This window comes from Rhinichthys klamathensis, unplaced genomic scaffold, assembly GCF_029890125.1.
Source record: "Rhinichthys klamathensis goyatoka isolate OS25496 unplaced genomic scaffold, OSU_Roscu_1.1 h1tg000303l_1, whole genome shotgun sequence".
Lineage (NCBI taxonomy): Eukaryota > Metazoa > Chordata > Actinopteri > Cypriniformes > Leuciscidae > Rhinichthys > Rhinichthys klamathensis.
In genome coordinates, this window is record NW_026606822.1 from 1,806,277 (window position 1) to 1,825,203 (window position 18,927).

The following is an 18,927-nucleotide window of genomic DNA, read 5'->3' on the forward strand; positions in this document are numbered from 1 at the left end:
GACAAGCCATTAGCCACATCATAACAGCTCATACACATACGAGGCAGGAGAACGAAGCGGGTTTCCGTGTGTAAATAAACACGACAGGCATGTTGCGTTCTGCCGTAATGCTTGTCAAATGCTGATGTGAAACATAGAGACAAATCTGCAAAGTTTGATTGGAGCCACTGAGCCGTGAAAGTGTTGAACCGTGAAAGACTGGTGTGACCCTGGCAGTGCTGCGCTGTACACTCGCTCACGCTGAGTGTGTTTGTGTGCACAGTAAAATGCTTGCCGGGGTTTCCATATATGATTAAAAAAGTCCTTTCAAAGCTTTTCTCAAAAAAGAATTACTGAGAGGGAGGTATAACTGGCATATTTTGATGAAATCGTTTCTGATAGAATTCAATCTTGATTTATCACCAAACAACCACACTAGTATTGAACCGATTCTGTACTACAGAATAATACAGTATTGTGTGCGTACAGTATAAATGCATATTTCTGTTCACTTCATTCAGCAAGGATGCATTAAATTGATTGCAAGTGACAGTAAACACTTTTACATTATTAAAAAAGATAAAGGCTGTTCTTTTGAACTTTCTATTAATCAAAGAATTCGGAAAAAAATTCTGAAGCAGCACAACAGTTTTAAATATTAATAATAATAATTTTTGTTCAAAAGAACAGCATTTTTTTATTAAATAGAATTTTCTCGTAACAATGTGTTACAAAGGATTTCTACTATTTAACTATTTGAACTCTCTATTTATAAAAGAATCCTGAAATAAAAACGTGTATTATGGTTTCCACAAAAATAGTTCTTCAACAGCAAATCAGCATATTAGAAGTGACACTGAAGACTGGAGTAATGATACTGAAAATTCAGCTTTGCAACACAGGAATACATTACATTTAAAAATAACAGTTTTTTAATACATTTTAAATTGTAATAATATTTTTATATATAATATGTTTTTTTACTGTATTTGGTGAGCAGAAACCCCCAAAATGTATACATATTTATATATATGTTATAACATCTCTCTTTGTGAGATGTTCAGCTTGAAAAGTTAGCTTTCCGTCAGAAAACCCCCTAATAATTTCCTGCTGTCATGCGTAATGGATCTTTAGGGACACCAAATTGAGCTCAGCAAATTACTCCATGAAAGCAGATTTAGTGGTCAGTTTCCACAAAAATATGAAGCAGCACAACTGTTTTAAATATTGTCAATATTTTTGACAAATCCAAAGTTCAAAAGGATAGCATTTATTTGAAATAGAATTTTATTGTAAAAGGTTTGCTGTAACTTTTGCTCAATTTAATGCATTCTTGCAGAATAAAAGTATCAATTTCTTTTTAATAAAAATCGTACTGAGCCCAAACCTTTGAATGGTATTGTTTGCGTGTGTGTGTGTATAGGAGATATACGACGTGGCACCTGCGGCACAGTATTTGTCCTCTGTGATCTGGTCAAGACGTCCCAGCAGCGCGTCGATGTTGGACTTGATCTGCGTCAGTTCTGATTTGATAGCTTGCAGCTCTGTAGATTTCACTGCTCACAAGTACACACAAGTTTAACAAGAGAACACAATGTTTTAGTTTTGATAAATCAGGTTTATATTTTACCATAAAACCAAAAACAGAAATAAAAGCAGTGCCCTGGTATTCTGACTCCCAAGACAAAAGTTTTTTCTGCTGCTATATTGAAACATCCTAAATCCTAAACCTGACATGTTAATCGGTCAACTGTCTCAAAGGCCGGTTCAAGAGTTTATCCAGTCCATAAGTCATCTCAGTGCACTGGCTCTGAAGAAGAAGATCTTGAGTTGTCACGCAATGGAATCAAGATACAATTCTGGAGTCCTGACCATGAACTCACTTAAAATACCAGTTGAACTCACACTTGTGTTTGACAGAGCTGTTGGGAAGGAGAGTGGATCTGGTCAGGAGCTTGACAGGTAATGACTTCACCCTGCGGACAACAGGCACTGCCACACGGGGGCGCTTTACTGGAACTGCTCTGGGCACTGGTGAAACTCTGCCTCGGTACTCAAACAGTCTGGAGACAGAAAGACAGATATGAAGAAGCTAACTGCTTCATGCAACTACATTACTAGTACTATCTATGAGCATATCTGGGTTATTAGTTGTTTAGTTTCTTTCAGTCAACTTCAAAAGAGAAGGGAAAAAAGAAAAACAATTTACAAACATACATGGAAACAAAAATTAAATTACAATGAATCTGAATCTGAATCCATTTATTGTGGATTTTGGATATTAACAATATGGGTATTGTTATCCATCAATGTAAACAATAGTAAAAAAAAGTTGCTTGACCGAAAAGGTGTCGGGCTGAAGCTTACATTGGTTCTAATCTGTGGTTTACTGAACATGAGTGTTCCTCTGAGCTCATAAGGAGTAGATTTCATCTGAAACAGGTTTTGGACATAAAATGGGTCATGTTGTATTTGTGAAGTTATTTTTTTTTAAACCAAAAAATTAAAAAAAGTGTGTTTACTGTGTTCAAGAAATCATATTTTCCCAAAGTAAACAACAAAAACACCATACCCACCTCCTCCATTTTCAATTTACATATGTGAGTTTGTTGATGACAGATTCGAAAAATATAACATATGTATCATTAAAGTTCACCTATAAAAAAGCACTGCATTATTTCAACCCGGTCACCATTGGAATTCATATTATTGGACAAATAATTTCAAAACCTTTTTTGCGCCCATCTTATTAAATTTAAAAGGTTTGGGGGTCAGTGCAAAAAATGGCAAAATTTTCTTCCATATTTTTATGATGTCATAGATATAAAAAACTATTTTGTGAAAAATGAATTCCAAAAATTCAGCATTTTGTCAGAATGTGAAAGTTCTAGTAAATATACTGTATGTGTGTGTGTGTGTGTGTATACACTTAAATAATTAAGTTTAAGTACAAAAATGACTAAAACCAAAACAGAAATAGAAATAAAACTAAATAGAAACTAAGAAAAAGGACAAAAGCACATAACAAATTTACTAAAACTTGAAGATATTAAAATAAAAAGCTAAATCAAAATATGAATAAATACTATAATATATATATAAATAATACTAAAGTAACACTGGTATTGTCATTTTTTTTTTTTTTGTAAATTCATGCTGTTAAAAAAATCAGTAACGCTTCCTTTTACAGTACAGTACTTATGTGTACTTACAGTGTACTTACCTAGAAAGTACTGGCTAATATAAGGTAAGTAGGTAGGTTCAGGGGTAGTACCTAGTTATTACCCAGTAATTATAATTACTATAATAAGTACATAGTAAGTACATGGGTAACAGGACTGTAAAAGGAAGCGTTACCAAAAAATCCTTAGATAGAATTTTATCCTTAAATTGTTTTGGGGAAAGTAAAAGCAAAGTGTGATCTTTGAGCAGAGCGTGTTTGAAGCTCTTCCGATCAGAGAATATCTGCTTTCATCCATCATACATCGACTCATCATGAACAGAACGAGAGATGTGTCCGACTCAGAGGAGCTCTCAGCTACATCTCGCATCTTCTGACAGTGTTCGTCTTTGCATTGTGGCCAAATTAGCCGAATTGAAGCCAAAAGTGAATCCAATTACTATCAAGCATGAAGGAAGTGATGTGGCAAGAATAAAGTGGGAGAAGATACTTTTGCCTTCAAAGAGAAGAACGTCTGCTGCCCAGACAGGAACCTAAAAGCAACCAGCTGGCCTCCCACATGCAATCTATGCAGCTTTATTGACTGATCCGCAATCCAAGAGATTAAATTATTGGATGCGTTTGCTGAAAAATATCGACTGCAGTCAGTGTCGCCCTTAGACAGCTGTAAGTTAGGGAGCAGAGATCACAAGAGAGATATCAATAAACATGTCAGCTCATCATATGGACGCAATATCCCTTACATCTGCAAACAAGTACATCCAGCTGAGTCTCTCAGCAGGGTTTCCATAGCTACCGAAAAGGGACGCTGGCCAACCCTGCGCTCGCCAATCCAAAGTTTGCTTAACGGGTTGTGGAGGGAGTTCTTGTGAAATGCATATTTTTTCTCTGTCTGTATTTCTTTCTGCAGCTTACAGCTGTGTGTGAGTGTTTTTATGAGTTCCTTTAGATTCAGCCAAGTTGACATGAGAAAATGTATTATGACAGGAAGAGCCGTGCTAGGGAGAGAGCTCTGTGCTTGACTTCATTATAAGTCACTGGGTTACTGCACTAAAAATGGCTCCACATAAAGCCTGGCTGCAGAGCTACGAGTTCAGGTCAGCCTATTTTAGTGTGAGCAAAGTGCTTTCTGCACTCAATCAATCAAGCTTTTGAGTAAATGGAGTTAGTTATTGTACTAGAGTATCTTTTTGGTAGGGAAAGAGCTTTGAGATTGACTGTACATATAGATTCCAAGAAATCTGAGGCTGCAGAAAGCTACAGAAAAGAGAAGGAATCACTGCAGTTCACAGAAACAAAAAAAACTGGACGCAGGCAGCGAAACATGGATTTGCAGTTATCATTTTGTGTCAATATGTTGAATTTTGGGGTAAAATCATACCCAATATATTGTATTGTTATATATTGTATTGACAACTCTATTTACCATCTTACTGTATATTCTGCATAATATTGGAGGTTTTTAAACACTGACAACAAAAGTTTTAGGGCTGGATGATGTGATGTTATATATAGTCGTTGTAGATTTCCTACCTTTCAACAAAAGCATTTGTGCAAAATCATGGACTCACCTGTCATAGAAGTCATCTCTGTAGTAATCATAGTCAAAATCATAACCACTGCAGGGATTAAAGACACAAAAGGCATCAATATAAGTGATTCACAGGACTTTAAAAAAAGTGAAGGAAATACATTTTCAACATAAAAGCGAGACTGAAGCAACTAGTCATTTTCAACTTAGATACTATGAAGTCTTCACTTGATATAAAGCTAGTAAATATGTTCACCATTATTGAAACTCAAAACGATACACATAATGTATCACACTATATGGGGCAAGTTGTCACCGTGCTAACACATGTTAGAACGATTTATATACTTTTATTTGAAATGCTAAAATCTAAAATAAAAAGCAGTAAAACATACTGTTCAACTTGTTTCTAATTTAATGTATTTTGAAATGTGATTTATTCCTGTGACGAATTTTCAGCATCATTACTCCAGTCTTCAGAGTCGCATGAGCCTTCAGAAATCATTCTTATATGCTGATTTGTTACTCAAGAAATATGACTTATTATAATCAATGTTGAAAACAGTTGCTTAATATTTTTGTGAAGACCGCGATACATTTTTTTCAGGATTCTTCGATGAATATAAATTAAAAAAGAACCGTATTTATTTGAAATGGAAATTGTGTAACATTATAATTGTCTTTACTGTCACGTTTGATCAATATAATGTGTCCTTACAGAATAAAAGTAAATCTCTCTCTCGCAAAAAAACCCCCAAAACTTCCTGACCCCAAACTTTGAACGGTAGTATATGTAGGCCTATATTTAAAAAGTAGACTATTCAAAAACAAATATTTAAGCAATGAAACATTTATGAAACATAAATCATGAAAACTGGAAACGGTAACACAAAAATACTGTATCAAACCATTCTTTTGACCAACAAACTGTGATTAATGAAATGTGTAAAATTACAATTTATAAAACACATATGACAAATTGCCCCGGTCTTTCCTATACAGTATCTATGTGTGTTTATGTGTGGTTTGTTGCTAAATATGTTGTTGAGTTGGTTAATAATAATACATACTGTAATATTATATTTAAAGGGATAGTTCACCCAAAAATGAAAATTAAGTCATTAATTACTCACCCTCATGCTGTACCAACCCCGTAAGACCTTCGTTCATCTTCGGAACACAAATTAAGATATTTTTGATTAAATCTGAGAGGTGGATCACTCCTCCATAGGCTTCCTAAGGGAGTGAAACTTGACGGCCCAGAAAGTCATTGAAGAAAATGTTTAAATATTTCATGTGCCTACAGTGGCTCCACTATAAGTTTATCAAGCGACGAGAATACTTTTTGTGCGAAAAAACAACAAAAATAACGACTTTATTCGACTATACCATTGCTTCCTTGTGGGCCTGAGACGAGAGTTCAAGAGATTTCCACGACGCATGCGCGAGAACTGACGTTCTTCTTCTACTACACAGCGCGCGTCTTACAAGCAAGGAAGAGACTCGCGCTGAACACAAGGGGGTAATCCATCGACCGGAAGTTGAAGCCGGCCGGGTGCCGCCATGTTGTAGCAGAACTTCACTTGCGTTAGCATTTCCATTGACTCCCATTCATTTTGGCGTCACTTTGACAGCGAATAACTTTACATCTGAGGCGTTTAAAGACTCCATTTGTCCATTATTTATTTCTAAAGAAACACGACAATGTATAAAGGGCTCCATTACCTTCTATGTTACATTATGGCCCCGTAGAAACAGATTTTGTAAAAATAGGCTAACGATTGCGTCATAACCACTCGACTCTCTGTCGCGCTGTACAGAAATTACCGTACAGACAGGAGGAGAAGCTCGCAGGCAATCGGGGGGACGTCCCGTCAAGGGAGAAGCCCATAGATAATGAGCCCATAAAAGCAACGGAATACTTACTCCTGCTCACTCACGCCAAAGAACTCTTTGCTCAAGTTCCCCGTCTCTGCAAGATTAACGTTGGCAATTTTCACGCACATCTACTAGAAGATTAACGTCTGTCAGACAGGTTGCTCACGTCATCAAGCTTAGTTTGAGTCGGTTTGAGTCTGCGCGTCAGGAACGGAAGTTCTCAAAAATCGCTAAAAATGGGCTTCAACTGTCTCAACTGAGTTCCAATGAGATGGCTCTGTCCACTTCTTATACTGTCTATGGCTGTACATAGTAGTAGAAGAAGAACGTCAGTTCTCGCGCATGCGTCGTGGAAATCCAACGCATTCTCATCCTTTGGCGTCGTATAGGTGACGCCATATGACATTTCGTCGAAATCTTACGCACATGGCATCCTTTAGCGTCAATATAACACGCACTGTTATGGGTAGGTTTAGGCCTGGGGTAGGGTACGGTTATGACGCCTTGGGATCTGCGTCTCATATTCACGCTAAACGATGCCATGTGCGTTGGATTTAGATGAGCGTCACCTGTATGACGCCTTGGGTTCTGCGTCTCATATTGATGCTAAAGGATGCCATGTGCGTAAGATTTCAACGAAATGTCCAAAGCGTCACATGTATGACGCCAAAGGATGAGAACGGGCTGGGAAATCTCTTGAACTCTCGTCTCAGGCCCACAAGGAAGCAATGGTATAGTCGAATAAAGTCGTTTTTTTTGTGTTTTTTTCCGCACAAAAAGTATTCTCGTCGCTCGATAAACTTATAGTGGAGCCACTGTAGTCACATGAAATATTTAAATATTTTTTTCAATGACTTTCTGGGCCGTCAAGTTTCACTCCCTTAGGAAGCCTATGGAGGAGTGATCCACCTCTCAGATTTAATCAAAAATATCTTAATTTGTGTTCCGAAGATGAACGAAGGTCTTACGGGGTTGGTACAGCATGAGGGTGAGTAATTAATGACTTAATTTTCATTTTTGGGTGAACTATCCCTTTAATGTTCTGCAATCACCTGTATAATGTTGCTGCGGTCCTCTTTAGTCCTTTAGGCCTGTTGGGTTTGGGTTCACCTGCCATGTTAATATCTGTGAATATAAGCGGAAAACACACTTTCAGTCTAAACTATCTATAATCGCCTTATAAGAAATGCAGATTTTAAAAACTAATTATATGAAATGATCACTGAACAGACATACATAATCAAACAATGACAGATGGCAGAAGCCTTTCAAAATGACATCTGCAGCTATTTGATAATTGCAAGTTACCGGGGCACTTTGGGGCTGTTATCTAATGACTCTGTAATTATCACGGTGCACTGACATCACGGACACTTGTCATTAAGTGGGAGTGCTCGGATTTGCATAACCACATGCTCGTTGCGTCCACCAGAGGGCACTCCACACCCACTCAACAAGCCTGGAATGATCCCACGTCTCCTGCCACACTTCAGCCTCCTTGGCTTCCACTTTATAACAGCGATGACAGGATGAGGAGGAGAAAGAGAATAATGGATAGCTGCCTCTGAAGCAATGGAAGACATGGCTCTGTCACCCGATTTCATATTTCGAGCAGTCAAGTGAATACAGAAGTGAGGTCTGTCTGAGACAGCGAGAGGTGCTTGTGTTTGAGGGAGAGCTGTCAGCTGCAGCTCTGATTGGCCAGTGGAGAACGAGTGGGGCCGTGTGAGTGACAGGTCACCGGGGCTGTCAAGCGGAAGCCAAAGGCTCCGTGGAGCGAGAAACAGCAGCTAATCTGACCGCCCAAAAAAACATGTATGTCATCAAGCAGCTGTGGAGGGCTGGAGGGCAAAAGAGAGACAGAGAAACAAAGATTGGAACAGAAGGAGACAGAGATCGAACTAAACAGACGGGATTGAGCAGGGACAAGAGAGAGATAGAGACGTAGAAGAAGGAAGCGAGCAAATGAACAACTGTCTGATGTCCTCAGCGTGACACGAACACCTGCCGCTGACACACCTGTCCTGTTCCTCATTTATCTGAGGGGGGCGGGGTCTGTCCATCGGTTGCCTGGATACCAGCACAGCTGAGAAACCAATCAGTGTCTAGAGGTCACCTCGTAGAGGACGCGCCATTACGGGCTGGCATGATGAGGCTTAAAACTACTTGATAACTGAAATAGCACTGTGATAAATAATATGACCCCCCATTGACTGTGCGTAATTCAAGGGTGGCAGTGGCACACGCTAAAGACACAGATATAGATTTCCCAGAATCTAGTAGGCTAAGTATATGTACTGTAGGAATTGTTTAGTGTCTGTAATGAGTTGCTCCAAACACTGAGGTTATGTTTAAAACACACTGCAATACGACTCTTACTATTTCCAGTAGTATAATAAATACAATTATTATTTTATTAATGTTTAATTAGGCTATTATTATCAATAAGCCAGCCAGCAGCAGTGTTACTAGAGTGTGTAAATATAACAAGAAAATAATATTATAATTATAATTATTATGTTTCTTCAATATAACTACTGTTTTAAATATTTATCATTGCATACATATTATTGCACATACAATAAAAAAATAGTTGGCAGTATCCATTAATTAGTATATAACAGTAAATAATCGGTACTTAATAAATAATTATAAATTGTTTTATTATATAATAAATAATTATTATTACAGTACATATAAATAACAACTCCTCTCTCTCTCCCCCTCTTTCTCTATATATATTTATATATAATTATTGCTATTATTTATTATATTCATGTTTCTGTTCTGTTTAAACTACTTCATACATCTTATTTACATTCTATAAAAAAGCAATGGGGAGTATCCAGTAATTTGTATGCTATTATTCCATTCCAAACAAATCCACACTGGGATAGTGTATGCTTACATATTTCTCTCTTGTAAGTGCCCCACTTTTAAAATAATAATCAATGCAAGAATTCAACAACTACATGAAAAAGTTCAATGCAAACTCAGAATTGATGGAGGTCAAGTGCCCTGAAGAGTGGAGAATGATGCTATCCCATTGGCCACCTTATAGCCTAATGTTGATGTAGTTGCAGTGCACTATACTGACCTCCTTCTGACCCTCCACAGTGATGGCCACAGGAAACTGTCATCAATAGATATTAATCTTAACCGCTTCAGTGTCATGGGGCTCGCTCTTGGCAGCAGTCATAGGGCATGCTAACCAAACACTCTACATGGTGCTTAAAAAGTCAGCTTGCTCCGACAGCAAATGCTGTGCACTTTTTTTTAACCTCGGAGAGATGTCATTCAAACGGGATATATAACTAGGGTAACCAGACATCCCGTTTTTCAGCTCTATTTTTAGTGTGCCGACTTTATGGAAAAATCATGTTTTGTCCCGTAACTTTATGAAACTTTCTTTATTTTTAAGTGATAGAGCGAGCAGTAATCTTGTGTCACGCAAGAATAGCCTTATCAAAGATAGCCAATAACGTCAGTATATTTTGTAGAACAAATCAATCATCCAATCACAATTCTCCATCGATTAACTTGCAGTTAGTGAAGGCAGGATCCGGCGTCAGTGTCAGTTATAGAAAGCGCGAACGAGATCAATTCGGACGCAAAACACTGTACTACTATTTATAGCACAAAAAAAACATCAGAAGGTATGTATAAAGATACAGTATACACTGAAATGTGGACAGCTGACTCAGTGTAACAGCAATGAAGGCAATGCTTTTCGTTTTCGTTAGACTACAGAAATATTTTTATATACAGTAGTGGCCAAAAGTGATGTCTGGAGAGAATATTTCAGTTGCACTTTATTTTTAGGTGGCGTAGTTACATTGTACTTACCCAAATAAGTACTGATTAATTAACTAAATGTACTTACTATAGAGGTACATTTAGGGTTAGCGTTTGGTTTAGGGTTAGTTACTAGTAATTATGCATCATTTACTGTTATTACTATAGTAAGTACTTGTAGTAACGCTTCACCTTAAAATAACTTTAGTGACCAAAATAAACAAACAACAAAATGGAAGTAAAGCGGCAGCCCCTCATGAACGTCTGCGCATATAAACCAAACCAAAATAAAACAACAACATAAATGTCTCAGGGCTGGTCTTCTCCAAGCGTGCCGCACAAGCCCTTAAAAGTGAAGCCAAAACGTCTCGATCGCCCCCCGGTGGCCGGTCCTAGTATAGGTCATAAACCCCGCCTCCCCATGTTATTCAACAGCACGTGAGATCAACTAAACAATTAAATTACACTTCAAATATCGTTTTTCCAAATATGGTTTCTGTCATTTACTGTATTTTTTATCACGCTGATGTAATTTCAAGTGTTTGTTTTTAGTTAGTTATTTGATGCGGTGGTGGTGACATCATGATTAACAGCTGTGATTGACAGGTTCTCTGAGCAAAGTAGTCACTGAAGCACCAACAGACTTTTTTTCAGGATCTTCGGAGGACTGAGGAGATTGGAGCTTTAAATTTAATATCTAAATTTCTATAATTAATTTTTAAAAAGTGCAGGAGCGTGTTCTTGAGATTGATTCAGCGAGAGTGAGGCGGGGCCTTGATTTCGCGGCTTTACTTCCTGCTCACTACTGCGCATGTCTGGTCCCGAAATCGCTTCTGCGCAGACTCAAGTTTCAAGATGTCAGCGCCATATCGGGATACTGGCGGCTTCACTTCTGACCAATGGAAGAGAGCGAAGGGGCGTCGTCCATCTTTTTTTACAGTCTATGGTCTTCTCTTGTCCTTCTCTGTCATCGCTCTTCCTGTTATCCTCTGAGACCGGAGGAGTTAATGAGCTCATTAACACTCGCACCACCGGCCTTCCGGTGGTGCGAGTGTTAATTTCCAAAGCTCTCTGCCCTGCCCTGCCCTGCCCTGCCCTGCTTGCCACAATGCCCATTTTCCTAGGCCAGGCATCATTTTTGGCCACTACTCTAGCTAACATTATTGTCATGTGTAGATATGTGTGTGGGGGTGAGAGTGCCTGTGGGACTTTGCATTGAGTTAACACCTTCTGAGAGCAGGGGGCAATACCTGGAAGACACACCCTCCTATGTTTGTGAATAATTTCTAAACTCTTAAAAACTTTATTGCCTTTTGTTTTACTTATTTGGAAATGAGACATTTGTACCAGTCGCACTGAGACATTTCAAATGATACTAAACATGTATAATACTCGATGATAATCATTCACATTAAACCATTTCGATTCTTGTGAGTTTGGGGGATCTTCACATGGGGGACGAGGGGGAGAAATGTAGATTAGGATGAGGGAGGTGAGACCTTCGGCTCAATAGTGCACGAGGGAGACATTCAAATGTTAATTAGCTTTGTTCTCTCAGAGAGTTGCGCTATTTTCCAGTCTTACACCATCCCTTATACCACTCTGAGAAATCTGATCACCCTACATATAACACACCCATACAGTATACTAGCAGATTCATTTTATTGTCCAACTCACCGAGGGTCTGTCCAGCAAGCACACGTCCATTTTCTCCAATGACTGCTCCACGAGCGTGTCTCTCATTGGCGTATTGAATGAAGGCGTAGCCTTTGTGAACCGAGCAGCCCAAAACTCTGCCATATTTGGAGAAGATCGTCTCTACGTCGCTCTTTTTCACCACCGCTGTGTTCAGGTTGCCAATAAACACGCGTGAGTTGATAGATTTGGGGTCATTTTTGTTGGTAATGTTGCTCGTCTGGACTTTCAGTGACATCTTGGTTAAAATGTGAACAGCAGTCTGGGGAAGAAACAGATGATGAAAGTTTAGACCAACAGCTGTATAATTAGGTTCATTTTGCAAACTGTGAAATGAACAAACCATATTCATGATTGGAACATACAGTACATACAAAGCTCAATTTTGTAGATTTCTTAGAAAAGAAATGAGTGGTGTTACAATTACTTTTGTGGTGGTTAAACTTTTATTAAATGTGTAAAATCAAAGAAATAAGAAATATATGAATGAAAAACAAATAGTTAACTTTCAACAAATTCAAATTATAATAATTACTGTTATTATTAATTATTAAAAACATGTATTATTAGTATTTATCATTTATAAAATAATACATATTATTGATAATGATAATAATTAATAATTATTATTTAAAACATTTTATTTTAACACATTTTATTATTATTATCATCATCATCATTATACAATAATAACCCATATTAGTTAACGTAATATTAACATTATTGTTATTATTAGTTGTAGTAGTAGTAGCAGCAGTAGCAATAATAATAATGGTAATACATACTTTTTTTTAAAGATGTAAAAAAAAAATCTCATAACAGGCCCATCCATAGAGAGCCATAAAAGATAGGCCCATATCTGGGGCTGTAAAGGTGCTGATTGTGCCTGCGAGCAAACATGAATCATGCTGATCATGGACACGCCCTGACCTATATATCGCTTAATTAATGAAGAAGGGATCAAAGCTCTCCTGACACCAGCACAGCACATCTGATGTACATTTCTCATGGGTGAGACTGGCTACACCCTACGCAGTGAAAGAAGACAGGACAGTAATTAGCTCACTGATCAAAGTGTTAATGATAGGCCATAAGAAAGAACAATCACATGAGATCTCTGTAGTATCTCAGTTGTTTCTCCTAGACTGGAATGGGATTCAACTGAGAGCAAAGGGAACTTTTGCTTAAGTCTCCTCTAGAGTTTCAAAAGATATCTCAATAATGACTCCATTTACTACATGCACCATCATAATGCGATTATAATGAGATTTAGGTAATATTACGCTTAAACTTTACCTTATGTAAACACAATACTTAGATAAAATTGATGCAATTAACCACATAATCGTAGTAACCATAATCATAATCCTAAAATATGTGGCGTATGTAAACACTTTAATCGCATCTATTCCACTCTCACCAAAGTGCGCATGTGACGTACACGGATGATGTCGTCATGCGCACAAAGTGGTAAAGAACGCTTAGCAATCTTTGTGATGCTGAAAAAACTGAGTTCATGTTGACAACGTTGCACGACATGAATGTAATGCTGTATATTGATGGTCGAAAACATATACAGTAAATGAAGACATCACCAAAAAAATCCAATATGTCCATAGAAACCACATTTCTTAGTGAATAAACACATTGAAAATTGCATGTAAACAGGAGTTAGGAGGTTTGTATTTGTCATCTAAACATCTCACTGCGGTTAAGTCTACCCTGATTATTGGAAATAACAACCCGGTCTCATGGGAAAACGTAAGTATTTTACGAGGTGGCGATTACGTATGAATTCGTACGAATTGATTCGTACAAAAACGACCGATTTTGAAAAAAGGAATGTCATTATGAAGGACCACCCCTAACCCCACCACTGGGATTTAAACAGATTGTACGAAAACCTACGAATGAGATCATACGAATTAGCCACCAATTCAGCAAACCGTAAAATAGTTACGAATTGACGTGAGATTGTGTTGGAAAAATCACATTACTGATGCACATGCAAACATAGTCAATGTTTCAAACAATCCTTAGATTTGCCAAGATACCAAAATCTAGGGCGACTGAAATGCCTTATTTAGCTCGGGACACCAAATAACCCTGAACCGCTACTGTTCATGACACCCACTATTCACAATCAAATCAATTCCCATTGGATACATTACAGTGAAGTAAAATGGGATACAAAAGTCTTCAGGAGCTACAAAACAGCAACATCCAATCAATAAAGTTTTCCTCTGAGAAGACTTATGCTTCATAAGTTTTCATAGTGAGGTGACATAAGAAGTTAAGCGTATTTGGAGCTTATAATGAAGACAGAAAAGAAGTCTGAGGTTAAAAGACGAGGTTCTCCTGACCGCTGCACGAGTGGCCCACCGCTGTTCCTTATTAGCAGCGTTGGAGTACGACTGAATGTGAAATCAGAGGAGAGTGAAGACCAAACTGCAAGCCTGTCAGGGTCAATTGACTGTGTCCCAGGTATGAGAGGAATAAGGTCTACTTTGAGGGCCGTTCAGTCCACAGCTTCCCTCCGACAGTGTCTGCTAATCACACAACATTCTCAGAGCAAGCGAACAGGAAGGTCATTTAGAGTGAAAGAGACGTTTCTCCTCTAATTACTTGCGTCTCTGTATATCTCACATTGCTGAGGATTGTACAAGTCTTTGAAGCCTGTGCTGCCTTTCTTTTCTCCTTGTTATGAAGACTAAAGGTTTTTGAACTGTGCTTTTTACTGCACGCTATCATCCCGCTCGCAGAAATAACCAGCCAATTCGTTGCTTTGCTCAGACTCGCCTTTAAAATCCTGCCTCCGTGAGACCCATTAACACCTGCTAAAGAGTTTCTAAAGAGTCTGGTTGTTGAAAGTGTCAAATGGTTTAGGGATCGTAGAATGTAATTAAATGATCGATTAGACTGGGAAAATACTGGAGCAGATTCCTCCATCAGGCCGTTTTAGACAGCATCCTGACAGAAGCATTCATGCGGATGAAAGACTCACACTACCTCCGGCTAACTTAATGAGCTGTGGGTTTGCAGCACTTCCATTTTTCCTCATTATGTCATTCACACAATTAACCCATTCAAGCGTACTATTTTGCATGAGTTTAATCAAAAAACTAAAACAAGGATGCACCATTTTGGATATTTTTGTCAGATAAAAAAACAAAAACAACAACAGGCGGATACTGCCATTTTTATTTTTTTTTTTACTTTGGAATTACACATTTAAATAAACACATAATATTATAATAATATATAAACAAACATGCCGGGGCAAAAGTTTGGGGTTGATAATAATAAATCTCTTATGCTCACCAGTTTGAAATCAAAATACATTAAAAACAGTAATATTTTGAAATATTATTACAATTAAAATAACTGCTTTCTATTTGAATATATTTTAAAAATGCAATTTATTCCTGTGATGTCAAAGCTGAATCACATGATCCTTCAGAAATTATTCTAATATGCTGATTTGCTGCTCAAGAAACATTTCTTTTTATTATCAATGTTGAAAACAGTTGTGTTGCTTAATATATTTGTGAAAACCATGATCAAAAATTTTTGCAGGATTTTTTGATGAATAGAAAGTTCCAAAGAATTGATTGAAAAATAAATTTTATTCTGACATAAATGTCTTTAATGTCACTTTTGATCACTTAATTCAAGCAATAATAATATTTTCAGAAATATAAGAGTCACTTATTTCATCTCTAAACAATAAACCCAATTGCGGAACAGTGGAAAAACATAACATTATTACTGTGATTGTGAGTATTACAATCAAACCGGCATGTAAAAGTTAAAGAATTTATAAAAACTTAAGAACTTCAGAGAACTTAAAAGCATTCTCTTTTTACAGCAAAAATAAGCCGTTTGCTGTTTCACAGCTCAGTCTGTTTTATTTTGCATTGCATGCGACTAGCCATGAAACACGTATTTTGCATTGTTTTATTAAAAATGTATTTGATAATAGAATTATTCATTTTCTACATTACTTTGGTCACTCACAGACTCCTGTGAGATGCAATACCTCTCACTCGTTTTGGTGATTTAATGCAAGTAATATATTACATATGTCTCACCATATGACATTAAGGGAAAACATAGATAAATTTAAGATAAATAAGATAAATTTAAGATAAATACTTTGCACCAAAGGAGGAGAACTGTGCATGTATAAACACAAATACTTGCATCCTTATGGCTATATCATTATTCACTATAAATATCACTATTCTTTTGATGCTCAACAACATCAGTCTAACTCATACAAGAAGCATCCAACATGCCTTTCATTTGCAATTTCATTCATTTTCATTGATTAGATTATGAGTAGAAAAAGCCCTACACAATCCAATAAATGTATACCTCAAATTCAAATATAATTTTTATTATTAATTGTTGATTATTAATAATCAGCAATTTTCATGCTAACAGACAATATGCTGATCGTTTTAATTAGATCAATAATTGGCTGATACATCAGTGCATCTCAACAAGTATAGCTGGGATTTAATGTGGTGAGCACAGGGAACTGTTTTTTAACAGTGTAATGGATGAAATTAACAGAGCAGAGATTGAATTGGATTGAGTCCAGGCCAAACAGAAAAGCGGTCTGTCAGGAATAGACACACACACACTGCACTGAGGTAAGCATGTGACTCTGGCACGCAAATGTTTGACTCCAGAGATTTGGCAGCGCTGTCCCACCACACGAGTGTCCCAGAAGCAGTCGCTTGCATTGCACAACACACTAATGCCAGGTTATTAAAATGTCCGGGGGCTGGATGGATGATCATCTGCCTTTACTGCTGACCTGAAGCCTGTTTTGCATTTTGTAGTAGTAGTAACAGTCCAGGTTAAAGTGTATTAGAGGTTTGCATCTTAAACTCAACTCTCAGCACTTTCAGCATACTGATAATGTGATAATAATCATACGAGTACATTGATTTACTCATAATGGATTCAACACTTCTTAATGACATTAAAAGACTATGGATTCGGTCTACACTGTAGAAAATATTAGTCATTTGGAAAATGCTCTACAAAACATGTTAATTGGTTAAAAGTAATATACAGTGCATGTTTATTTTTACTGATATTGTTTTATTAAACACACACACACCTTTGTGGGGACTCTCTAGACATAATGGTTTTTATACAGTACAAACTGTATATTCTATCCCCAAACACTAACCCTAAACGTGCCCATCACAGAAAACGTTCTGCATTTTTACATTTTCAAAAATTGACACGAGTCCCAGTGAGTATGTGTGCATTCAGGTTGAAGTCCACACACACACACACACACACACACACACACACACACACACACACACACACACACACACACACACACACACACACACACACACACACACACACACACACACACACACACAGTAGAGGGATAATTTATATTCTATTTGAGCTTGTGCCAAAATCATCTCTGTCAGTAATGGTATTTTACAGACAGGCAAGTGTGTTTGGAGGTCACTTAATAGCTCGAAATGAGACCACCTGCCCCTCCCCGCACGTACAAACCACTGACATTACCGAAACAAGCATGAAACTGTCTGGTACCTTTCCCTGAGATGTTGATAGCCCTGTGTTGGAATCAAACAGCATCAAATTCTGTTTGGAAGCAGCACTTTGGGAATTAGGTTTCCTCCACGGTTGCTTAAGGCAACTAAATGAGAGTCTGAGCATTGAGGAAGGCATCAATTCCTCCCCAATCAGCTCCTCAGGTGCTTTGTATCGGGTGCAGCATGCACAATTGTGGAGTGAGCAGAGACATAAAGAGATTTTTGTTTCATTTGATTGTTAAAGGAATAAACCCCAAAACAGTACAACTTGCTTTCTTCCGTCGGGCACAAAAAGGGATTTTGAGGAATGTACTGGGTGAGCTGCATTTCCCAAAAGTCATCATAAACAAAAGTAGATCGTAGCAACGACACTTAGAAAAACTGAAATAGTATCTTCTTGTAAAAAATACTACAATAATCTTTGTTCTATCTACAACTTTGAAAAAATATTTTTTATTTGTATGAATGATCTTGCCCAAAGCATTGTATAGGTAATTCTTGAAAATCGATGTAGATCTATGAAGTGTGACAAACTGCAAAATTACACCTAAAATGGATGATTCACCCAAAAATTGTGTCATATAAAAAAACAGGCATTATGTTCCACAGAAGAAATAATCTCATACAGGTTCGGAACGACATGAGGTGAGTAAATGATGATCATTTTCATTTTTGGATGAACTTCCTTTAAAACAGTTTCTATGAGTTACACCTAATGCAGTGTACAATGTAACTCATTAATATATATTTTTACATCAATAATTCAAATAATATTCAATAAATGCATTAAATATATGAATATGTAAATACAAACGAAGTGGGGGCGGGACTGTTGCAGACAACTGTATAAATGATATTCAGAGGAAAAACTGCCAAATATTGCACATCTTGGCTTGTCTTTTTCCTCTTCCTTTCTGACACCCAAGGGTGTCAGTTGTGCAGCAGTGCTGTCACGGTTATCACTCCGGGGAGTAAAGAGCAGACCAGCGCTTGATTGGTGAAGGTCCCTCAAGCGTAGCTCTCACCTCCCTATTGTGCACACCTCAATACTGGCAACACAGAGAACCTCCTTATGCTCAGGATGGCACTGCCAGTATCAGTCACAGGGTCTATATACACCTCCAGCCACGGATGAATGTTAAATGTTGCACATTAAATTTGTAATTTTGAGAATAAGACATTTCTTTGCACAAAAATATCAAAACAAATATACCGTTCAAATGTTTAGGGTCAGTAAGATTATTTTTTTTTTTATCCAGCAAGGATGCATTCAA

General features: G+C 37.4%; 1 protein-coding gene across 2 annotated transcripts in view; it reads right to left on the reverse strand.

Annotated features, from left to right (window-relative positions):
• The window catches only part of raly (RALY heterogeneous nuclear ribonucleoprotein), a 75,123-nt gene that overhangs the window by 2,934 nt on the left and 53,262 nt on the right, over positions 1–18,927 (reverse strand). For both annotated transcript variants that reach the window (XM_056270544.1, XM_056270543.1), the window contains 5 exons: positions 12,042–12,321; positions 7,622–7,694; positions 4,732–4,779; positions 1,885–2,042; positions 1,422–1,535 (listed from right to left, as the gene is read on the reverse strand). In XM_056270544.1, the coding sequence (XP_056126519.1) occupies positions 1,422–1,535; positions 1,885–2,042; positions 4,732–4,779; positions 7,622–7,694; positions 12,042–12,297 (649 nt within the window). In that variant the 5' untranslated portion in view covers positions 12,298–12,321. The remainder of the gene's footprint in view (positions 1–1,421; positions 1,536–1,884; positions 2,043–4,731; positions 4,780–7,621; positions 7,695–12,041; positions 12,322–18,927) is intronic.